The 22711-nt window shown below is 41.2% G+C and overlaps 1 protein-coding gene across 1 annotated transcript; it reads left to right on the forward strand.

Moving 5' to 3' along the window:
* The first annotated feature begins 10245 nt into the window (after window positions 1-10245).
* On the forward strand, window positions 10246-12987 carry LOC115685736 (ceramide synthase LOH2-like). Its single transcript, XM_030610829.2, has 6 exons — window positions 10246-10508; window positions 11146-11354; window positions 11763-11918; window positions 12131-12316; window positions 12411-12589; window positions 12733-12987. The coding sequence occupies exons 1-6, from the start codon at window positions 10383-10385 to the stop codon at window positions 12750-12752; spliced, it is 876 nt and encodes a 291-aa protein (XP_030466689.2). The 5' UTR covers window positions 10246-10382; the 3' UTR covers window positions 12753-12987.
* The last annotated feature ends 9724 nt before the right edge of the window (window positions 12988-22711 follow it).

Raw genomic sequence — 22711 nt, forward strand, 5'->3', positions numbered from 1 at the left:
ACAGTTCTAAGGGAGTCTTTGGAATTGTCGTACTATGAACTATGTCTAATAAATACAAAGTCTTCAATACATACATCCACAAGAATAAGGGTAAAGATGAATAACTCATCGTACTCCTAACCATTTCTATTAAAGTACAATTACGCCTTTTATTCTACACCATTTTGTTGTGTTGTACTTGGCATCGTTAACTGAGCACAAATATCATGTCTTTCAAGGAATTTGGCAAATGGATCTGGACATTGTCCAGATTCATTATACTTTCCATAAGATTCACCACATCTATCTCACCTTACTATTTTCACATTTTTATCTAATTGCCTCTCAACTTCTTTAATATATAACTCAAGTAAATTCACTAATTGAGATTTATCAGTCAATAGATAAATGTAAACATAGCACAAAAATCATCAATAAAAGTGATAAAATAACTTTCTCCACCAAAATATGGAATATCATAGGACCACATATATCAATGTGTATAATTTCAAGAATCTCTGTGATTCTTATGGTACCTTTCTTAATTTTTTTTTTTTGTTTACTTTTAAGATAATCAATACATTCTGCAAGATCAGTAAAATCCAAATTCGGTAGAATTTCATTTTTCACTAACCCTTGCATTTTTTCTTTGGATATGTGACCCAAACATTTATGCCACAAGTAAGCAGAATTGTTATCAACTAAAATGCGTTTAGTGCCAACATTATAATGGAAGGTCATTAAACTCTCAACAAAAGCATTATCAAGTTTAAACTTGTAGAAACTATCACATAGAATTCTGGTTCCGATAAAATTATTTTTTTAATAAATTGAAAGATCCAAAACCAAACTTAAAAGAAAATCCCGCTACATCAAGTTTTGACGAATAAACTAAATTCCAAGAAAATGTTAGTGCATAAACGGTTCGCAACAAATCTAAATTATACCCAGTATCTAAGATTAACCAATAAGTGTCAATGCCTTCAACTGGAGCTTTGTTTGTATTCCCTGTAAAAACATAGTTCTCATTTGGCTTTATAGTCTAAATCATAAGAAATCTCTACATCACATTTGAAACATGAGTAGTGGCATCAAAATCAATCCACCAAGTATTATGAGGAACTTCAGTTTAGTTTGATTCAAAACATGCTAGAGCACGAGACTTACCTTTCTTTTCAAACCAAGCTTTATGCTTCAGGCAATCTTTCTTCAAGTGTCCAATTTGTGACATTCCGAATTTCAACCCATTTTTGGGATTTATAAAACGTGTAATTCGTCAGTGTGCTTATAGTAAAATCTCGCCCGAGAACTGATCACTCTCGGATATTATTTTTAAAATTGAGATTTCGCTAGAATCGCACTCGATCGAATTTGGCCGTTATTTAGAGCCCAAAATTTGGTGTCGAATTTCTCGGAGTTTCGGGACGAATTTAATTGGATGGTGTCGATATTATTGTGGCCAGCCTCGAGATTGCCCGGAATATGTGAAAAGTGGATTTTTGACCGGATGCGGATTTGGACCAGTAGACCTCCCTCGGGGTAGTTTGATTTAATTAATTTGGCCTTTGTCCCTTATTATATTCTAAGATTAATTTGGACCGTTGAATCGTTTTCGATTTTAAATATGGGCCATTGAATCGCAATAATTATTTGAATGAAGTTTATTTTTTTTCTCTATCTCTTTCTCTCTCTCCCTCTCTCTTTCTCTCTCTCTCTTCTTCCCCTCTGCCGCGCACGATGGCCCCCCTCTCTCTCTCTCTCCTCTCTGCCGCGTTGCTGCTGTGCACGCGTTTTTCCCCCCTTGTCAGACTCTCTCTCCTCTCTCTCCTCTTTTTTCTTCTTTTCTTCTTTCTTCCTTTCTTCTTCTCTTCCTTCTTCTTGGCCCGCGACTGCTCCAGCGTCTGCTTCTGCTTCTTCTCCTTGCTGCCCGTCGCCGTCCGCCCGAGCTCGCCTGACCACCGCGCCGACGCCGATCCGCCCGCCAGCCGCCGCGCCGTCGCCGCCGAGCCCCCCCTCTCCTTCTCCTTTCCCTATTTTTCCCAGCCGAGCCGCACCGTCGCCCCTGTCCACCAGCTCGCGACTGCGCTTGCAGCTCGCCGGTGCTGCTCAGCCGCTCGCCGGCCGGCCCTGCGTCGCCAGCCGCTGCGCCGTGCCGCCCCGTCGCCGCCGGCCTGAGGCTCGCCACCCCCAGCTCTCTCTCTCCCTCTCTCTCGCCACCACCACTCCGGCCGGCTTCCCTCTCCCCTCCGCGCGTCGCCGTCGCCGAGCTCGTCGCCGCCGTCGCCCAGCCGGCGCCGTCTTCGCCCCCGGCCGTGCCGTCGCCGGCCAACCAGCCCAGTCCAGCCCGTGGCCAAGGCGCCCAGGCCACTGACCAGCCGCTGCCCGGGCCATGGCCGAGCCCGTTGCCCACGCGTCCCGGCCGTTTGCCCGCGCCCGTGTCCGCGCCGTGCCTGTGCCCAGCCGTGACCGAGAATTTTGCCCGTGGCCGAGCCCGTGGCCGAGCCCCGCGCCCGTCGCGCCCTCGGCCGTGCCGAGACACCGCCGTTCCGACCGGGCCATAGCCGATTTTTCCCGGGCCAAAAACCTAGTAAGTGACCTCCTATTCCTTATTTAGGACTATGGGTACTTTTAGACTTGTTTAGGATGTGTTTGGTACCGGGTTAGGAATTAAATTATGCGTGGGCTAATTTGATTGATTGTGCTCAATTTGTGAATTATTGTGGCGGTAATTGTGTGGCTAATTTAGTGATTGACTGAGATAAATAGCATGACTGAATTGTCGTGGCGCTTGTGGGTGAATTGGATTAATTGAATGTGTTGACTTGAATGTCGGAATCGTGAGCTTGTGATTTGAAATTGGGATGATTGTGGGTGCATATTTGTGGCTATTGTGGTGAGTCAATGATTGGCTTATCGTGGCGGTTGTGAGTGGAATTGACAGCTGAATGTGACCGACTTGAAGGTCGGGTTGGTGGAATATTGTGGTGAGCATGCCTTGAGTTTGATTGGTACGGCTTGTGAGAATTTTGAATTGTGTTGTGGTGCATGTGCATGAGACAAGCCCGGATTGATCGGAGGGCTACGGACTTGGGACGTGTTGACGGCGGTCCGTGTGAAGGCATGAATGGCCGGTGTGCCAAATGGATGCGGGCTTGAGACGTGTTGACGGTGGCCCGTTAAAGGTGTGTTGGACCGGGACGTGTTTACGTCGGTCATTAGAATTGAGCCCGGATTGATCGGAGGTCTACGGACTTGGGACGTGTTGACGGCGGTCCGTGTGAAAGCATGAATGGCCGGTGTGCCAGATGGGCCTGAGGCGCAGTGGCGCGGGCAGTGAGAATGGACCTGAGGCGCAGTGGCGCGGGTCGTGAGAAAGATGTTCGGCCACGCATGCGATTTGAGTGTGATTGAAATGTCTGGTTGAGTGTGATTGAATTGGCTGATTGAATGTGTGGTCGAATTAGTAAAATGAATTGCGTGCAAGTGTGGTTGGCGTTTGAGCAATTACGATGTGCTATTTAGTTACTATTACTGCATTACTATGTTATGACTAACGTGCAGTGTTAGCATGGGTTCGATGGTGAGGTAAGTATAAGGATGCGATTTTATTTTATATGTTATGGGGTAGATTGCATGTACGACTTGTCTGGGTACGCATTGGCCTATGTGGTGTATAGGGGGTTGCTTATTGAGACTCGTTCTCACGGTTATTATATAACCATTTTCAGATCTGTGACCGTGATTGATTGGAGACGCCACCAGGGTATCTCGGGAGTGGAGGACGGGTCAAGTTACCCCATACTTTTGTGTGCCCCTCTTTTGTATAGCGAAGTAGGTTATCCAACCACCGTTCCCTTTTGATGTTGTGTAATTGGAATTATTGTTTTGTGCTATCCCTTTGTCATATTTTATTGTCTGGTTTGTTTTATTTCGCTTTCGCTTGCGTAGTTCGTTTGGGTCAGAGACGCGTTCTGGGACGTCGCGTTCAATACGACCGTGGAAGGGGTGTCGCGAGCCCGTTGGGATTCGGGGCGTGACACAATTTTATTACAAAAGTAAGACTTAATAAGATTGTGTTCGTTCTTGTGGATTTTAGAAGCTTTAGAAGAGTCATTCAGGTTGTGTAATTATTTCTTCTTGCTCTTTCCATCTTCTTTTTGGAATTTTTTTCAGCTACTTGATGATTTAAGAGATGAACAGAATGAGCCATTTGATTTTTTATCCTTGTTTCCTCTTGAATAAGCATACTGGCCAATTCATTTTTATTACACTTATCATTTATAGTGTTATAATTCATTTGAAATGGCACAAATTGTACATGATGTAAAAAATTAAGTATGAACTATCCTAAAAAGTACTCATCCATGTTCATTCCCAAAGTCCTTAATTTTGCTGCTAAGTTCATCATATCAAGTACATGCTCATGCTCATGCATGGTACGTGAACCATCATATTTCATGCTAGTCAAAGTACTCATCAATGTATCACCAAGTGACTTATCAGTAGTTTAAGAACACTCTTCCACAAATTTTAATAAATTCCTTAGCATTGTCAGTTTTGGGAAGAGTAGTTTTTAAGTTCTTTGCAACTGTCATTCGCATAAATATTAAGTCTAATCTGTTTGATCTTTCACAAGTTTTATGGAAAGACCTTTCATTATCGGTACTCTCATCAGTAATAGTAGTAAGTTCTTCAACTTTGAGTGTTAAATCAATATCAAAGACACTTAAGTGAAATTGGACTTGTTCACACTAATCAGAGAAATTCATTCCATTGAACAAAAGAACAAATGAAGCATGCGAATGAAGAGAAACAGGTACAGATACTGCAAATATGCAAGCAAGCACTCATACATTAATGCTTTGAGAATATCACGTAATCATATTCAAATTAATCAATAACTGTACATCATAGTCCTCCTTTGGGTGATCCTACGATATACAAACATACATTAAACCACGTAATGCTAATAACTTTTATTTGATAATTATAAATACACCTCATTAAAAATCATTTTCTATCTTTAGATATACAAACAAATCTAACAAGACATATTAATTACCAACTATTTAGTTCATTAATTATAATATATTTGATTAACCTTTGGGTGAATCCTAAGTTCTTATAATAAATGAACTTCAATATACCCATGACACCCAAAAAGGATATGTAACTTATCAATTTCAGTCATAGCATTAATTCATCATGGGTAATTGAATAAAACATTATAAAATTTCAAAAATTGAAGAGACCTTAAAGTTTGGCCACTTTGGTGATTAACAAAACATTCATAATTGAATTTTTAAAATTGTAAAACATAATAATTATTTCATGATTTGATTATCTCTAAATATATGTTAAAATTTAATGACTTTTGTGATAAAATCGTCATAAAGTTATGAGAATCAAATTATACATTACGATGCCTTAAGTGTGTGTATATCAATTCATATATTAATATATGAATACATATATAAAAATAATTAACGTGCTGGAGAACATAAAAATATATATACATTAGGAGCACTAAACCCAAATAATAATTTATGTGCGATTCCATTAAGCATGTACCGTAATAATCAATTCGTTAATGATCTCTCACTAATGCTCGTTAAAGATACATACATATATATATATATATATATAAATTACAACCCTTAAAGGGATTATCGTTTAAAGGGAAGTAGACTACTCAAGAATTTCACGTTTCATTTATGTGGTAATTTATAATTGAATAAAGAATTCAAAAAATCTAAATAAAACGAAAATAAGAATGAATCAATGAAATGTTGCTTGGTCTTCATTGCTAACTTGAGTAAGGAGTAGATTTTTGGAGGTTTTTTGAGAATTTGAAAGTGAAAACCCCCTTTTTTATTTGGTGTAAGTACTTGAGCCGGATGAATAGTCAGTCTAGCTCTAAACCTACGTGCCTATGACTTCGTTTCCCAGGAGATCCATGCAGCGGAAGATCCTAAATTTGAAACTTTATACACCAAAAATACTCTCTTAAATGAAGTTATTCATGCTTGAATGGCGGCTCAAGATCAGCCTCATGAAAACCTTATATTCCCAAAGGAGGTTCTACCCCGTGGAAACGCTCTTTAATGGAACTTTAGCTTTAGCTATATATCTTTAACAAGCATTAATGGGAGATCATTAACGAAACCATATAAATTTTAATAATTGGAAAATCATGAGATCCTATACCATACTCTGATACCAACTTTATGCAATAATGTAATTCTTTATGCGGACATTCTAAATTAAAGGATCTTATATTTTCATGATTTACTCACAACAAAAAGATAAAGACGTATTTTTAACCATAACAATAACTTTGAAAAAATGATCGTTGCAGAAATATGAGAAATAAAGAAATCCGATTTCTCTCTTTTAATCCACTTTTGTCTTAAAGTATTCATTTGATGGGGGATTGAGTACAACATTTCATTGTCTAGGATGAAGAGAGATCTAGACTCTTTATATAAACTATCAATATGTGTTTTCCATCAAAATACATTCTATTTTCATAAGAGTCGCATCTTTTCTTAAGAGTTAGCACATTGTCATAACTAATAGGTTTTCTTAGCATTTAAAAAATTATTAAATTAATAATTAATAATAGCATGTGGGCCACAATTATCCTGACAATATCATGCCAATTATGTCATGCGATATAGGCATCGGCAATCGGCATGCTTTTCAACGGAAAAGGGCTTGAACGTGCCGTGGTTGGCGGGCAAAGAAAGAGACGGTTGACCGAGGGTGTTGGTACAGAATTGCAGTTCAAGAGAACAGTACAATGAAGAAGTACAGGACTTCCTTTTCTTCCGAAGCACTTCGAGACAAGACCCAAAACTCCATTTGTTTGGCAGACCTGAAGGCAGTACAAACAAATGCAAAAGTCAGCTTTGTACTGCACTTTCCTGGTGACTACATTATAAAAGACTTGACTCCAGATGTTGGAAAATCGCAGATCTTTATGCTGCTTCAGAAGAGCAGAGACTTCCATGATGCAGAAACGTTATTGAGTGCAGCGTTGATGAAGTTACTTCCCATTTTCAGGGCTCTTGCTCTTCTTTTCCCATCTAAGTTTGGAGGAATCTTGGAATGGGGATCGTTTCCGCAGCGCTGCACTCAAAAATGTTTCTATGTTTGGGTTGGGGATGTCGAGATTTTTAGGTTTTTCGGGTTAATACTTGCATACCGATCCGCTTGCATTTGTACTACTGTCGTATGGATTTATAGGCAGCAACAGATCCAGATTGCTTTTATTTGGGGGGCTAATATAGACTTATGTGACTATGTATTGACTTTTGATACAAAGTTCAGTTGTGATTGGATTAAGAAGATAATCATCATCGTCGATATTTTCTTGTTTGATTATTCGGAAAGAGTTGCGTACCGGGTAACGAGCTCGAGTTTGTTAGCAGGAAATTTTTAACTCATCAAAAAAGTAAATAAATAATGTCGTGCATAGTTATATTCTAGTTTTTGTTTTCCTTTTTTTTTGGTCAGATAGTTATATTCTAGTTTTTTTTTTATAGTTATATTCTAGTTACTGACTGGATTTTTGAACTATTAATTGTTCCAAAGCATTTTGTGCAAGGGTTGCTTCTACTTGTGTTGATCAAGGCCCAATGACACATTGGGCCCGTTTGGTTCGGCTTTTCAAATGCAATTTGGGGGAATGCAAATACCTTTAGGTGAAAGCCACTTGGGGAAATGCAAGTGGTGTTTGGTAAAAAAAAATTTGTGAAGCTACTTTGGTCTAAGTAGTGTTTGGTAAATTTTTTTTGCAAATGGCTTTGACAATTTTTATTCTTAATATTCCGGTTTTGCCCCTATTACTATTCATCTTCTTCACCGGCGAGGGTGGCCGGCGAGGGGCCGGCAAGGGCGGATCTGGCCGGCGAAGGCCGGCGAGGGGCCGCGAGGTCGCCTGACCTAGGCGACGGCCGCCTGGGGTCCCTTCGCCGGCCACCCTCGCCGGCCACGTGAAGAAGATGAACAGTGACAGGGCAAAACCGGAAAATTGAAATTTGAGTGAGGGCAATTTGGGAAGGAAAAATAGGCTTCAGCATTCCAATGGCATTCCAAATGCTGGCTTTCGACTTTCCGAGTCCGGAAAGCCGAACCAAATGGTTCAGCATTTTGGGAAGGGGCTTTCGAGGCCGAAAGCCCCTTCCCAAAGCTGAACCAAACGGGGCCATTATCCGTCCCTTTGGGATTAGACCCTTCTCCTATAACAGGCAAATTCATGCTAAAACCATAGCAGAACTTGCATGCCTGCGTTGTCCGTGTGTTTTGCATTGTCGGATCTAAGGCGGTAGCGGTAACGACGACCGCACCGCAGCAGCGAAGCACTCGCCTGAGCTGGTTGAGGGGTTGCCAGACCCATGCCCCCGCTCTCTCTCTCTCTCTCTCTCTCTCTCTCTCTCTCTCTCTCTCTCTCTCTCTCTCTCTCTCTCTCTCTCTCTCTCTCTCTCTCGTGTTTTCATTTAAGTTCTCCCTCTTTGTTTCAGCTTTCGAATGCCCGTCGTCGAGTTTCCGGACAATTATGTATCGGGAGATGCACATGCACCGTGACCGGCTACTTTTTCCATCAGTGATGAGCATATGCGGCTTTTCATGTACGTTTGCTAATCATGGAGGACGAAGGAAAAATGATATCCCGAAAGTTACTTTGCGAATTGACGGATTGAATTCTCCGCCGATGGAATCGGTACATAGCAAATCGGATCCTAATCAGAGATCGGCCCCTCTCAAAGCAACAAGAGAGCATAGCATCTTCATCTAATGATCTTTTATATTGCGGCACTGACAGATCCAATTTGTACAGATGTGTTTTCATTTTGCAATTGAATCCGATCCATTCACCCCCAAAATATTAATTTTCCATCACTAACTTCCTTGATTGTAATCAACAAACAGGCGACATAGCAAGCTTTTGTCACAGGCAAATTGAAATCATCGGCCTTCCTATTTTCTGGGGAGGTAAACTCGCCACGTGTCAAGCCTCTTAGAGTGCGTTTATTTCATGGAAAATGAATAATTCGAAAAATGTTTTCTTAAAAATGATGCTTATATCACTTAAAATAATTAACTAATAAAATATATTTTCATTATCAACAATAATTATGTCTAAACATCTTCATAGATGATAAAAATATTTTTCGTTCACCCATTTTTTTCATTCATTTTCCGTGAAACAAATGCACTCTTAATCCTATATAAATGATGCATTGCTTAGGCTCTGTTTGTTTTGCGGAAAATAAATTATCCGGATAATATTTTCCTAAAAAAATCAATTGAAATAATTAGTTAATGGAAAATGTTTCCATTATTGACAATAATTATATCTAAATATTTTCGTGAACGATGAAAATATTTTTCGTTCATTAATTTTTACAAGTGATACAAGCAATCGATTTTAGAAAAATATTTTCCAAATCATTTATTTTAAGGTGTGTTTGTTTCGTGAAAATAGATGATTCGGAAAAATTTTCTTAAAAATGATTGCTCGTATCGCTTACTAAAATGAATGACCAAAAAATATTTTCGTCGTGCACGAAAATGTTCGATAATGAAACATTTGGCAAAAAGACACAAACGGTCCATGAACTTTGACCCAATGTGCAATTTAGTCCATGAACTTTTAATTTGTTCAATGTAGTCCCTGAACTATATGAGAATGTTCAATGCGGTCCCTGACTTTTAATTTATTCAATTTGGTCCCTAGAATTTTAGTATATGTTCAATTTAGTCCATGAACTATATGAGAATATTCAATATGTCCTTCCATTAATTCAAGTTTAAGAACTACATTGAACATTTTCATACAGTTCGGGAGCTAAATTGAATATGTACGAAAAGTCCATGGACCAAATTGAACAAATTAAAAGTTAATGGATCACATCGAACAAATTAAAAGTTTAGGAACCACACTACATATTCGGTTAAAGTTCAGGAACTATTACTGTCATTAACCCGAAATATTTTTCATTGATTAATTATATCGAGCAATACAAACGATTATTTTTAGCCAGAGGTTTTCCTCGTTGGCCCATCGTGGGCCCCGCCCCTTCTCACTCCGCCACGTGGTAGTATCTCAGTTTAGAGAGAGAGAGAGAGAGGGTGTGTGTAGGTGGGTGCGATTTCAGGAATCTATAAATGGTGGGGGGGAGAATGAGATCACATGGTTTGGGAAGTCCTCTCTCAACGTTCACACCTCCCGTGCCTCCGCCATTCCTCCGCCCGACCTGAATTAGGGCACGAAGACGCAGAGAGACCGGGCTCCTTTGCAGGAGCGGAGGCCGGAGGCCGGGAGTCCTACCGCCCGCCGGATCTCGGGCCGGGCCGGGTCGGGTCGCCGCGGCTTCGTTGTCCGACCCCCACCCACGATGAGCTCCTCCTCCGCCTTCCTCGATCGGGATGCCGGGCCGAGCGCCCCGCATTTCCTCGTCGCCGGCTGCTTCGCGCTTGGCTTCGTCGCCGCCAGGTCCTTCCTTGACCGGTTCATCTTCCGTGTAAGGTTTCTCTTTTGCCAGTCGGTAGGTGGTCTTCCGTGCGTGCGTTCTGTTCCGTTCCGTTCTGTCCTGTTCTGATCGTCGCTTGCGTATGGGGAAATGTTTCCGCTGCGTGTGCGGTAAAGAGATCGCTCATTTGATTCCCGTGCCGATTTGTACGGCCGACTTCGCGTTTCCTGTCCGATTATATAATTCATGAGCTGTTTTAGATTTGAGGGGCAAGGTCAGATGGAGAGACGAGTGTTCCGGGCATTTTAGAGATTAATGTCTGTGGAGATGGCATTCTCGTGTGATGGCTTTGCCTTAGCCGATGAAGCATTGAAGCTTACGCGGCGGCATTGCTTTGGCGAACCTGTTGAGGAGATAATGTGTATACACGTCTATGACCGGGAAACAGCTCGATGCCCGTAGTGCCGATGTTAGGGAACATTGTCGCGTGCATTGGGTTCGTGTGCGCCCGATGCACATGACCGGACTTGGTCGGATTGTGTGCGCCCGATTCACGTGAGCCCGATGCATGCGAATACCGCTTAGGCTAGTGTTTAGCCGCTCGTAATGCTCTTTACACCCAGCGAATCTTACTCCGTGGATTTTATAGCTTCTGAAATCGTTCGTTGTTTTTTCCAATTTCTTGTAGAGGCTTGCGATTTCGTTGCTTAGTCTCGGATCTAGGCAGTTGAAAATCAATGAGGCGGTACAGGCGAAAATCGTAAAATGTTCGGAATCTATGTGGAAGTTGACATACTACTTCGCTGTTGAATATTGCGTTCTGAAGATCACTTATCACGAGCCGTGGTTCTGGGACACATCAGAGTATTTCAAAGGCTGGCCTAACCAGGAGCTGAAGTAAGTAATTTCGTGCTTGTGAGATCTGACTATCAACATACATGGAATCACAGTGTCACCGTGATCTTTTATAACCTACAGTATGTTATTGTTGTTCATGGCGAGTTGTTAAGCTCTCTCTTTCCTTTATCTTTTGGCTTGTGTTATTTGCGAGCGCTCTTAAGGTGCTAAATAACGTATCCTCGCAATATTGAAAAAGTTGATGCAAGCTCAGCAGACATGCTCGAAAATTAGTGTTTTCTGATAAAAGAAGCAATGCTGTTGCATTGTATATTCTCCACTGCTTCTCGCCTTTTTTACAGTACAAAGGATCCTTTAATTTCAAGTTGTATGCAAGACGGTCGGTCAAAGTTTAGAGTTTGCAATAACAGAAGCGCCTGTATTCATCTGTTTTTTCCGTCATTTCAGGCTTCCTCTAAAGCTTATCTACATGTGCCAATGCGGATTCTACCTCTACAGTATTGCTGCTCTCGTTACCTGGGAAACTCGAAGGAAGGATTTTGCCGTCATGATGTCCCATCATGTAATCACGGTCTTCTTGATCGGTTACTCATACTTGACTAGGTATTTGTCTTGTCTATGCCCTTAAAGGGAATTACAGGCTGTGTCACATGAAACCATCCATATCTAAAATGCACTTGTGACCAGTAAATGGCATATAACTGGTCATTGAAGATCAACTTTGACATTTCAGTGTTCTTCTGAATTGATCACATGATCAATTTAATGAAATCGCATGTCTTCTATATCATGAGACACTTTTCTTGCTTGTGCAGTTTCTTTCGAGTTGGCGCGATTGTCCTGGCACTCCATGATGCGAGCGATGTGTTCTTAGAAGCTGCCAAAGTTTTCAAGTACTCTGAACATGAGCTTGGAGCAAGCGTATTCTTTGGATTATTCGCCCTTTCATGGCTCATGCTACGCCTAATATACTTCCCTTTCTGGGTCATCAGAACAACGAGGTGCAACGTCTTGTAATTTATCTCAATTCATTTACGTCTACAGGCTTTAGGATACCTTGGGCTTACGATTGCTTTACGTTTATTAATTGCGCAGTACCACTCTCTGTGATTACTTACCAATGGACAAAGCTTATGCCGCACCGCTTTATTACATATTCAACTCGATGTTGCTGATGCTGCTCGTCTTCCACATTTATTGGTGGGTTCTAATATGCTCTATGATCAGAAGGCAGCTAAAGAACCGAGGAAAAGTGGGCGAAGATATACGATCGGGTAAGCCTTTGACTCAACTCCCTTACATAACGTGATACACAAAGTGACAGTATCCAAAGAAACAGGCTGTGCCATATCGGTGTGTTCTTAACCTCAACTATGGACTGTGAATTTACTACTGATCTCTATATATACTGGTGCAGATTCGGAGGATGATGATTAGATTGCAGATTGTGTCAAGCGGATTCAGTTCGACGAGCCTAGTCGTAGATGCAGAGGATGAGAATGTACCTTCGGCCCGTATACGGAAGAAGAGAGAAGGAACACATTTTGCAGTACATACAACGTCCAACTAAGGACACTTTTCATGAGTTCTTGTGTATAAAATGATAAACAGGCAATGTGTAAGTTTCTCTTTTTTCTCTATGGATAAAACTTCAGTTTATTTCTTTTTGGAATTGACGGCATATAATGCAATGGTGGGCATACTGTCATTAAAAAAGAAAATCATCGATAAAGCCGCTACAATTTTGTTCTTTGAGGTTTTCTTGGAGCATGTAAGAGGTGACAACGAAAACTATTATCCAGCGATGGAAGAACTTTCACCATGATAATCAAAGGTTAATTGAGCTTTAAAGAGGAAGAAGCCCAAGATAGAAGATGGGAGAGAGAGTAGTGATCTGCTTACTATGTTCTAGGATAGATATCAGAGTTTATATTTCAAACCCGATGCTTTCAGCGAGATGTAGTCCAATTTGAAGAATACCCAAGCCAACCTTCAAATAGAGTGCAGAATAGGACATGAAGGCTTAATTTTCACTCAGAAACAGAGTAAGCAGGGAATGAGATGTTGCACGGATGAAAAGTGAACAGAAGAATACAGAAGAGGAAGTTAAATTGGAGGACAACTATACTGAAAAATTTTGCATGAACAAACATGTGCAATGTTAGAAGAAATCTAACAGTTGATCGAGATCTTAAAAGACACAAAGATATACTCGGAAATGTGGAAGATTTATGAATCTCATGAATATGGTGGACGCTGGATTACTATCTCGGCACATCAAGGTGATCCCTCTCGTAATCATCACTACCAACATTTTGGCGTGTTGACAGAAGAGATCGTGTGTCTGGTCCATCAACCGGACGTTGAGTTCTTCACATTTAGAGGCCGAATCGCACGTGCAGATCGATGTCCATCAAGTCACAGATCATGAGTGAACCAGATGCAATGTGTGCAGGAAGTTACATCTTGCCTCTCCCAGTACAGGAACTTACTGAAGTATGAAATGTACAGCAAACTTAAATGAGAACAGACGTAAACAAGCATGGCTAATCGCGCATGCACCCATCAGCTGTACCTGCTGATGGCTTCGCTCTAGGCAGTGCATTTGCCAAATGAAATGTCACTTCTCTGTCGCGGGTGTTAGAGGGCTTGATGAAACTATACTTCTAAAGTTAAGGAGCTGGCATTTGTGCAGGAAATTCAAGCATCAAGTGTCAAATATCGCCATATTTATCACAACACGACTGCTCGACGCAAGAAAATCAGTTGACCCATCTGTGATGGGATTTCTCCTTAACAATCCCGATATACATGCCATGCGCAGCAACGAGTCAAACCGAGAAAGGAAACCTTCACTCACCTCTGATCCGATCGATGATTGCTTGGACATCGCCGCGTGAACTGAAACGAGATGGAGCGCGACACGGATGGGATGGAATCGCCGAGCTCTGACCCGGTCTACTTCTTTCTGTCTTACGGCTCGACCGACGGAAAGTTGGGCTTCATCGACAGCCGGTCGGACTTCCAATTACATCATAATGTTCGGGAGTCTTCTTGGTGGATTATCTCACTTGTTAGCGCATGCTAAGTGCTGATTCTTTTCTCTCGATTGCTAGTTTTCGGTTTTCTTCATTCTATCGGTGGAAGTTCCCGTGTCATCAAAGGATCAATAGCTCCTAACACATTTTTAAGATTGGTTCATTTTAAGTGGTGAAATATACTGAGAAAATACTAAAGTTTTTTTTTAGGGAATTAAAAACTATACTCATAATAGAATTGATTGCATGGACATTAACTTTATATTGTCTTTCAATCTTTCCCTCATTTTTTAAACTATCAAATTACGAATTTTACCCCCTATGGACATAGAGATAAACAGAGTTGCGCGACCGGAGAAATGTGGGTAGGGCATTGCGCGATGCTAGAGAAGTTTCGTCGGGGGGCCACGCGACCCCAACACGATCTGGCCAGGTGAAATTTGGCCCGACGAGAACCGGAACAACGAGATATGGCCTCAACGAGAGCCAACCCGATGAAGAGTCCTGCAACTGAAGCCGCGCAACCACGACGAGCTTTCTATAACTTCAATGGCGAACGAGACACCGGAGACAGGACGGCAGCAAGCTAGATCTCCACAGGGCCGAGAGGCCTTGGGTGCGCTTCGCTTGGGATCGCCGTCTCGGTGGCCCGTAGCTTGAGGTCTCGTGACTCCAGCTTGGCACCCATTCCCGGCGAAGCCAACTTCTCGATCTCGATGGTTTGCTCTTCTCCACTGTCATTTTTTTCAATTTTTTTTCTCATTTCAGGATTTGCTTTCCAATGTACATTTACATTGTGATTATCAAATACTCTTTGCTTCTACTTTAAGAAAAAAATCTTTGGAGTCATCAAAGAGATGCAAAGTCTTAAAAGTCAAAACATTTGCCAACCTCTGATCGCTCTGCAAATCACTCCCTGACTTTTGATCTACCTCTTATAGAGCATGGGAGTCAAACCTCGCATCTGTGATGTTAGGGGTGAGCATGGTTCCAGGGTTTACCCTAGAACCTGAAAACCTAACCGGTGGAAACTTATAAGTTCCAAGTTCTAAGGTATGCAGAATAGGTTCTAGATTTCAAAAATTGGGGAACCTATTTCGACGAGTAGATTTCAGGTTCTAGGTAAATGAAACCTGGAACATAAAACCTAAATAAGTTTTTTGTGTTTTTTCTTTGTCTATATTTTCACGTGATCTTGTAGTGTTTCATAGTGTTAGATAATAAGTGTATAATCTGAAATCACTAATCTGAGCTTTCATTTTATGACTTGTTAATGTTTCATATTTTTCGTGTGTCTAAATATAAGTTGTGGTCAGTGGATCATAGTAGCAAGTGGTGGTCATTAAAAGTGATGATTTATTGCAATTGTTCAATTAATAATACATGTGGAACTTGGGTAGACCCTAGAACCAAACTGGAACTTGTGATAGGGTAGGTTCCAAATTTCAAAAAATGAGGAACCTATTCTCATGGGTAGGTTTCAGGTGGAACTTGTACGAAACATGGAACCACTTACCCCTAATATCGATTCACGCAATGACTTCTCATTTTAATTGTATTTATTTGAACCGTAATGCTATGAAAACTAGTCTTTTGTATTCTCTTTGGTGAATGACGAGCTTATTCAGTATTGTTGCGTTCATTTTCGTTTTGTTTAAATAAAAATGAAATATAAAAAATAACATGTTAGACCCTGGAACCTGTGACATGGTAGATTCCAGGTTCCAATTTTTGACCAGTAGGTTTCAAGTTCCAAAAATGATAAACCTGTACTCGAGGGTAGGTTCCAGATTCCAGGTTTCAGGTTCCAGGTGGAACTTGTAAGGAACCTGGAACCGCTCACCCCTATGTAATGTCGATGTCCCAAACCCTCCAATCCATTTACCAATAAAGCTGCATGCCTATTGGCCAACCTCACTCCTAATCGCCTGCCTTATTTTAAGACTTGTCCTCTAAAAATTGATAACTGATTTAATTAAGAGACAAAACAAAATAAAAAGAAATAAGAAATAAGAGAGAGAGAGCTGTTCAGCTTTAACGAGTTCCCCCCTCGTTTCCATAGCAAAGAGCCAAGACCCTTAACCCTAATTTTCTTTACCGTTCTGTAACATTTCAACTCTATAGTGAAGAATCTTACCGGAGGAGTAGGTATCCAGTAGACCTGTTAAACGGGTGGGTCGGGTCGGGTTTGGGTCGGGTCATAAATGGTCCGATCCAAATTGACTCATTCACCCGTTTATGACCAATTTATTCTTAGTGTAAATATCTCGACCCATACTCGACCCGACCCATACCCAACCCATACCCGACCCATATTGCTAAAACACTTTTATCTTTAACCTAATCTAGGAATACTTGTTTCTTATGATTTTTTTTTTAAAAATTATACTGCTAAAACATTTTATGCAATACAAAACTAGTGAAAAAATTTTATAATTTTTTTTAAAATTGAGGTTCTGTTTGTTTTACGAAAAATGCGACATTTCTAGAAAATATTTTTCATAAAGTCATTATCCAAGAAAATAAAAAAAATTAATATTTTTTTATTTTTTAAATCGAATTTTTAATTATTTTTTATTTTTTTCTTTTTCCTTTATTTTTGGCCGATCGCCGGCTGCCATGGCCGGCGACCGACCACAGGCGAGGACGAGCTCGCCGGAGGTCGGCGAAGCTCGTTCTCGCCGATCTGGCGAGGACGAGCTCGTCGGAGGCCGGCGAAGCTCGTTCTCGCCAATCTGGCGAGGCCTCGGCCGAGGCTCCACCTCGCCAGATCCGGCGAGGTAGAGCTCGCCCGAGGCCGGCGAGCTAGAGTCTCGCCAGATCGGCGAGGCTGGAGCCTCGCTGGGATCGGGCGAGCCTCGAGGTTGCTGGAATCGGGCGAGCTGGAGCTTCGCCGGCCTCCGGCGAGGTCGTCCCGCCCCGGTGGCCGGTCGCCGTGGCCGACCACCGGCCGGAATAAAAAAAAAAGAAAAAGAAAGAAGAGAAAAGAAAAAATAAAAAAATAAAAAAAAGAGAAAAATAAAAATAATTAAATTTCGATTTTTTTAAACATATTTATAAAAGAGAAAGAGAGTGTGTGAATGGGTCTAATGGGTGGGTTGGACATGGGTTCCAAACTCAACCCATTTAGACCCATTTATCTTTAAGTTTTAAAATTTAAAACCCATTTAACGTTGACTCTTTAAAATTAAGTGACCCATATATGACCCATTTATTTTTAAATGGGTCATATATGGGTTTAAGACCCATTTTGACACCTCTAGTATCCAGCAATACCCCCACCCCTCACCACCGTTAGGCGAGGACGCGGTCATGGTCTGACCAAGTGACCCTCGTCGGAGACATATTAGGGTCGTCAGCCTTCGCTGGCCAGTGATGGAGCGAGTTCCCCCCTTTTCTCTCTCTCCCGAATATTTTTTCATACGGCATACCGTGTTAGCGCCACATTTACGCCACATGACAATCCTTTACCATGTGGGTGTTGCCACTTTGGCAAATATAGTAGATTCGCCACAATCAAGACAAATTTATTTCACAAAAAAAAATGTCGATTGATCCGATTGCATCATGTGTAAATAGTTCGCACATCAAAAGTATAGTTGACCTTCTTTATATCCTTTTTGAAAAAAAAAAAACAAAAACCACACTTTCAGTCTCTCTGGTTGAATTTTGGGAATTTCACTTTTGCATAATGAGTTTAAATTGTAGTTAAAATATTTAAAAGTTGCCTACTATTATTTAAGAGTAGTATTGGATCTGTCTATATATAGATCTGAAATGAAAAGATAAATGATATTATTTTCTTTAGTAGAGTTAATCCCAATTAAGCTATCAATTTGATTTGGCACACATTTGTACGCATAGGAACAACCAATGATAGCTAATTTTAATTCGACATTTTTGTAAGATTTTAGGATAGAAATAGAGCGAAAATAGTTATTTTCTGTTTAAAAGTAATATAGACTAATGCTTGCTAAGATGAAGTATGTTGACTACAATTGATCATCTCTGAAGGTATAATGATAAAAAGCTTAATTTCAGTGGCATGTACGTTGCAGGCTTCGCGTGTTAGTATAACCGGTGATGACTGAATAATTTGCAGCAAATCACAAACGAAAATTGGACGAAATGACAAAAATGATCGTTGAAGAATAATAAAATGACTAAATTTGTGAGAAATGAAAGTATTTGAACCAAAGACCTAATTTACTTTTGGAGAAATCACATAAAACCCTCTCGAACATTGAGAGTAGTGCATGGCTTTTTGCCCTCGAAATTTCAATTATCACACAATGCTCAACCTGACTGTCATTTTGTTACAAACATTAACTTTTCGTTATTTTTTCTGTTAGCATGGCAATGCACCGGACTTTTAACGGGTCAAAGCTATTTTCTTCTTCTTTTTCATAAATTCTCTCCTTCACCTTTAATGGCTGTAAAAAGTAGAAATAATTATATATATATATTTATTTATATAGCACAAGAGAAAACTAATTTAACCGAGATGATAGTAAACAATAGAAAATTGTTAAAATTCGATAAATACATGCACTTTAATATAAATAAAATAGATATTTTAAATAAATTAAACGCTAATGGAATAAAAACGAAAAAGACCTCAATAACAAAAAGGTCAAATGACAAAATTGGTTGCTCAATTAGGTATTTTGAAAGGATTGACTAATGGAAAAACAATGATTGATGAATAAAAAGGGTGGCTCTATATTCACTCCTAAAATGGCTTCATCCACCCCCCTTAGAGGATGGAAAAGACGGAATTATCCAACTTGTGGGTTCTATTCATCACCTTCTCTGTCTTCACCTAGTCTCCATACTTCACCCGCTAACGTCGATTTTGCTTTTTTATTTCCTTCTCCTATAGATGGTAGGCAAAAGGCCCATTTTTTTTTTTAATATTTTAAAGTTGTTCTGGCTACACTGAAGCAAAGTGCGTGACCAATAAAACTATGTCAATGAGCCAGGGTCGTGCCTCTCATTGAAATTGCCAATGACGAGCTCAAACATTGTGAAATGCCCATCATTGATGGAGGAAGTAGCTTGATAAAATCTAACGAAAACCTACGAAAGAGAGGAGAACAAGCAAAATTTGGACGAGAAAATGGATGTTTTTTGTCGGGGCTCGTTACTTGAGATGAGTGAGAGAAAAAATGGTTGATGCTACCCTCTCCGCCACTATCCCGCATCACTCGTCGTTGATGCTACCCTCTCCGCCACGGTTGACCCCACCCCCTCTAAGCCCCAGCTTCAACGCCTAGACTTCTGACCCCCTGACTCCTGTTAGAGTAATTAAATATTAAACCACATTTTCATATAACAGTTTAAACTTTTAGAACAGTTGGCAGTTGGCCCTCCAAAATCTAATATGGTATCAGAAGTGGAGTTTCTGAGTTCAAATATTTCCAGATCCTATTTACCTCCCCAATTAAATATGTCCACGCTTAGTACTAGGCAAAATCCCACAACTCCCTCCTTGGCCTTGCCACCCTCACCTTCTCTGTCGTTCAAGAATTTTTCCCCTATGTTTTCTTTTTTTTTTTTTTTAAGGAAATGATGTCATTCTTCATTTGACTTTGACACTGATCTCCAACACCGTGAATAATACAGTCAAGCAAATAATATAAAATAGATATTCAAACAGCTAGAATTAAACTCCGGAAGTCACCAATATCATCGCATTACATCCTCGACCTTAGGGACACCAACCAAACAACCAGAAGGATTTTGTTTTAACAACCTCGACCTTACCAATGCAGGCTTCCAGCTCGAAGTAGTGAGATTTGGCGGGCGAGGGAAGGGGGCGCGCACAAGCAGCAAGGAGAGAGGAGGAGAGATCGAGAGAGATGCAAGTAGTAGACGAGAGATAGACAAGATGGGAGGAAAATTGTCCAAAAAGTCCTAAATCTATTGTACGGCGGTCAATTCAGTCCTAAACCTTTTAATTTTATCAATTCAGTCTTAAATCTTTTAAAAAGTTGCTAATTCAGTCATAAACCTTTCAATTATGCCAATTTAGTCCTCAACATATTGATTATTTGCCAATTTAATCCTAAACCTTTTAACGAATTGCCAATTTAGTCATTCCGGCTGCCTTACATGGCGCTAACGTGGATAATTTTTTATTTTTTAAAAAAAATTCTAATTTTTTATTGATTATTTTATTTTTATTCTTTTCTTTTTTTCCTTTCGTCTTCTTCTTCGTTGAGCCGGCGAGTCGCTGGCGGAGGTGGCCAGCCACTGGGCAAGGGCTGGCAGGGGTTGCCGGCTCGGGGGTGAGGGCCGCGAAGCCCTCACTGACAGCGGGCGAGGGCGCTGCAGCCCTCGCCCGCCCTCACTGTGGCCGACGAGGGCTGGGTGAAGGCTCCTGATGCCCTCGCCGGCCGCAGCGAGAGCTCGCGAGCCCTCACCAAATCCGGCGAGGGCCGTGACGCTTTCGCCAGATCTGGCGAGGCGAGGGTGTCGCGGCCCTTGCCGGCCATAGCGAGGGCGGGCGATGGCTCGCAACGCCCTTGTCGGCCGCAGCGAGGACTCGCGAGCCCTCGCCCAGTCGGCCCTTGCCCAATGGCCGGCCACCTTCGCCAGCCCTCAGTCGCCTGCTCAATGAAGAAGAAAGGAAAAAAAAATTTTAAAATAATCAATAAAAATTTTGAAATTTTTTTTTTAAAAATAGAATATTATTCATGTCAACGCCATGTAGGAAGGTTAGTGCCGACTGGATCGCCACGTCAGCGATTTCCGGCCAAAATTAGCCGGAAGGACTAAATTGGCAATTCGTTAAAACATTTAGGACTAATTTGGTAAATAATCAATATGTTTAGGACTGAATTGGCACAATTAAAAGTTTTATGACTGAATTGGCAACTTTTTAAAAGGTTTAGGACTGAATTGGCCGCCGTACAATAGGTTTAAGATTTTTTGGATAATTTTCCCCAAGATAGGGGGAGTGATATCCATGATTAGGGTAATTCCGTCCTCTAAAGGACGATTTTCCGGGAGAGAGAGTGTGACGACCCAAACCCCAGGCGGCCGGATGCAGGATGAGGGATGGCAGGGGAGCTTGCGCCTCTATCTTGGACATGGGCGAGGCAAGGCTAAGCGCATGTCTCTTGTCCCCCATCGCCGAGGCGAGGAGTCCTGAGCTAGTTGATAAGGTTTGGAATTCCATACTCTATATAACGCGTGTTGACACCAGAATTTTCGCCAACCAATCAAGCGTCCGCTATAAAAAAAAAAAGGAGTAAAAAAAGTAAAAAGTAAAAAATAGAAAATATAATTGATAGCAATAATAAATAAATCAAAGATGAATTAAAAAGGCCTAGTCCGGTCTTCAATTCCCAAAACCCAATGTTGAGAGTCCCTAATTAGCCCAATAGGCCCACAATTTGGCTTGACAAGACCGTACCCCATTATATTTGAGCCCATGAGGAGAAAAGAACAAAAGGTCTGAATAAATGAATTCTTTGGCCCAAGAATAACAAGCCCATGACTTTCCCTATTAGCTTCCCACGTTGCACACAAAAGAAAAAAAAAAAAAAAAAAAAACTTTGGCCATTCCTCTCTAGCTCACGATCCGTGAGCAAAAAAACTTCCAGAAGAAGTTGAGCTGAACAAGGCTAACAGAATCAGTTTTTGAGATTTCCGGATAGAGAACAAAAAGGCGGGAAGAGTTCGGGGCGATGGAGATAAAAATAGATCACCGGAAGAGAAGGGTCTGGAGAGGAAAGGGTTCGGTTTCTCTATTCACGTGGGAGGATTACCGGCAAATTTCCTCCCCTTTGATCTCCGGTCGCTCCTTTATCTTCGCCGGAAAAGTTTGTTCGTCACTTTGGTTCGTTGCTTCGGAAGTGCGAGCCGGCGTTGTTCGTCACTGTTTAGCCGCACCAGAGGACTCCCAGACCTGTCGCGTTCCTGTTCGAAGACGATCGTGAAGACTGCACGCTGCTTCCAAACCAGGTAGGATTTCTTTCTCGAATATGCCCTGTTTTGGCCGAGAAAAGAGGCTTGACTCAATTGCCGAGTGTGTGCGAAAATCTGATAGAATAAGGCATATTTGTTGTAGAATAACATGATTTAGGCACCTACACATCATTTCTTGATCGAGAATCGTATCGGAATCTCATTTCTTGAGTCGCATGCTACTCGTTTGACGATTTGCTTGAGAGAATATCCAAACTGATTTTGAGAATGATCGTGTCAAAGCTCTTAGGTTTAAATCCGATTCATATTTGCACCGTTAACTGTTGAACTGAAGCTGATGCCGAATTTTTTTTTATGGCACTTGCACATCATGAATCGGCCACGAACGAAACTTCGCCGGAGATCCGTTTTCCATGCCGAAGG

Source organism: Syzygium oleosum, unplaced genomic scaffold (genome assembly GCF_021117445.2).
Source record: "Syzygium oleosum isolate NSW1041296 unplaced genomic scaffold, Sole_v2.1 Sole_v2.34, whole genome shotgun sequence".
Taxonomy (NCBI): domain Eukaryota; kingdom Viridiplantae; phylum Streptophyta; class Magnoliopsida; order Myrtales; family Myrtaceae; genus Syzygium; species Syzygium oleosum.

What these genes read in the sequence shown, in the direction of transcription:
- LOC115685736 (XM_030610829.2), top strand. Translation starts at nt 10,383, where the DNA reads ATGAGCTCCTCCTCCGCCTTCCTCGATCGGGATGCCGGGCCGAGCGCC. An exon ending in TGGCCTAACCAGGAGCTGAA is followed by an intron (nt 11,355 to 11,762) that starts GTAAGTAATTTC and finishes CCGTCATTTCAG; the next exon opens with GCTTCCTCTAAAGCTTATCT. An exon ending in GGTTACTCATACTTGACTAG is followed by an intron (nt 11,919 to 12,130) that starts GTATTTGTCTTG and finishes TTGCTTGTGCAG; the next exon opens with TTTCTTTCGAGTTGGCGCGA.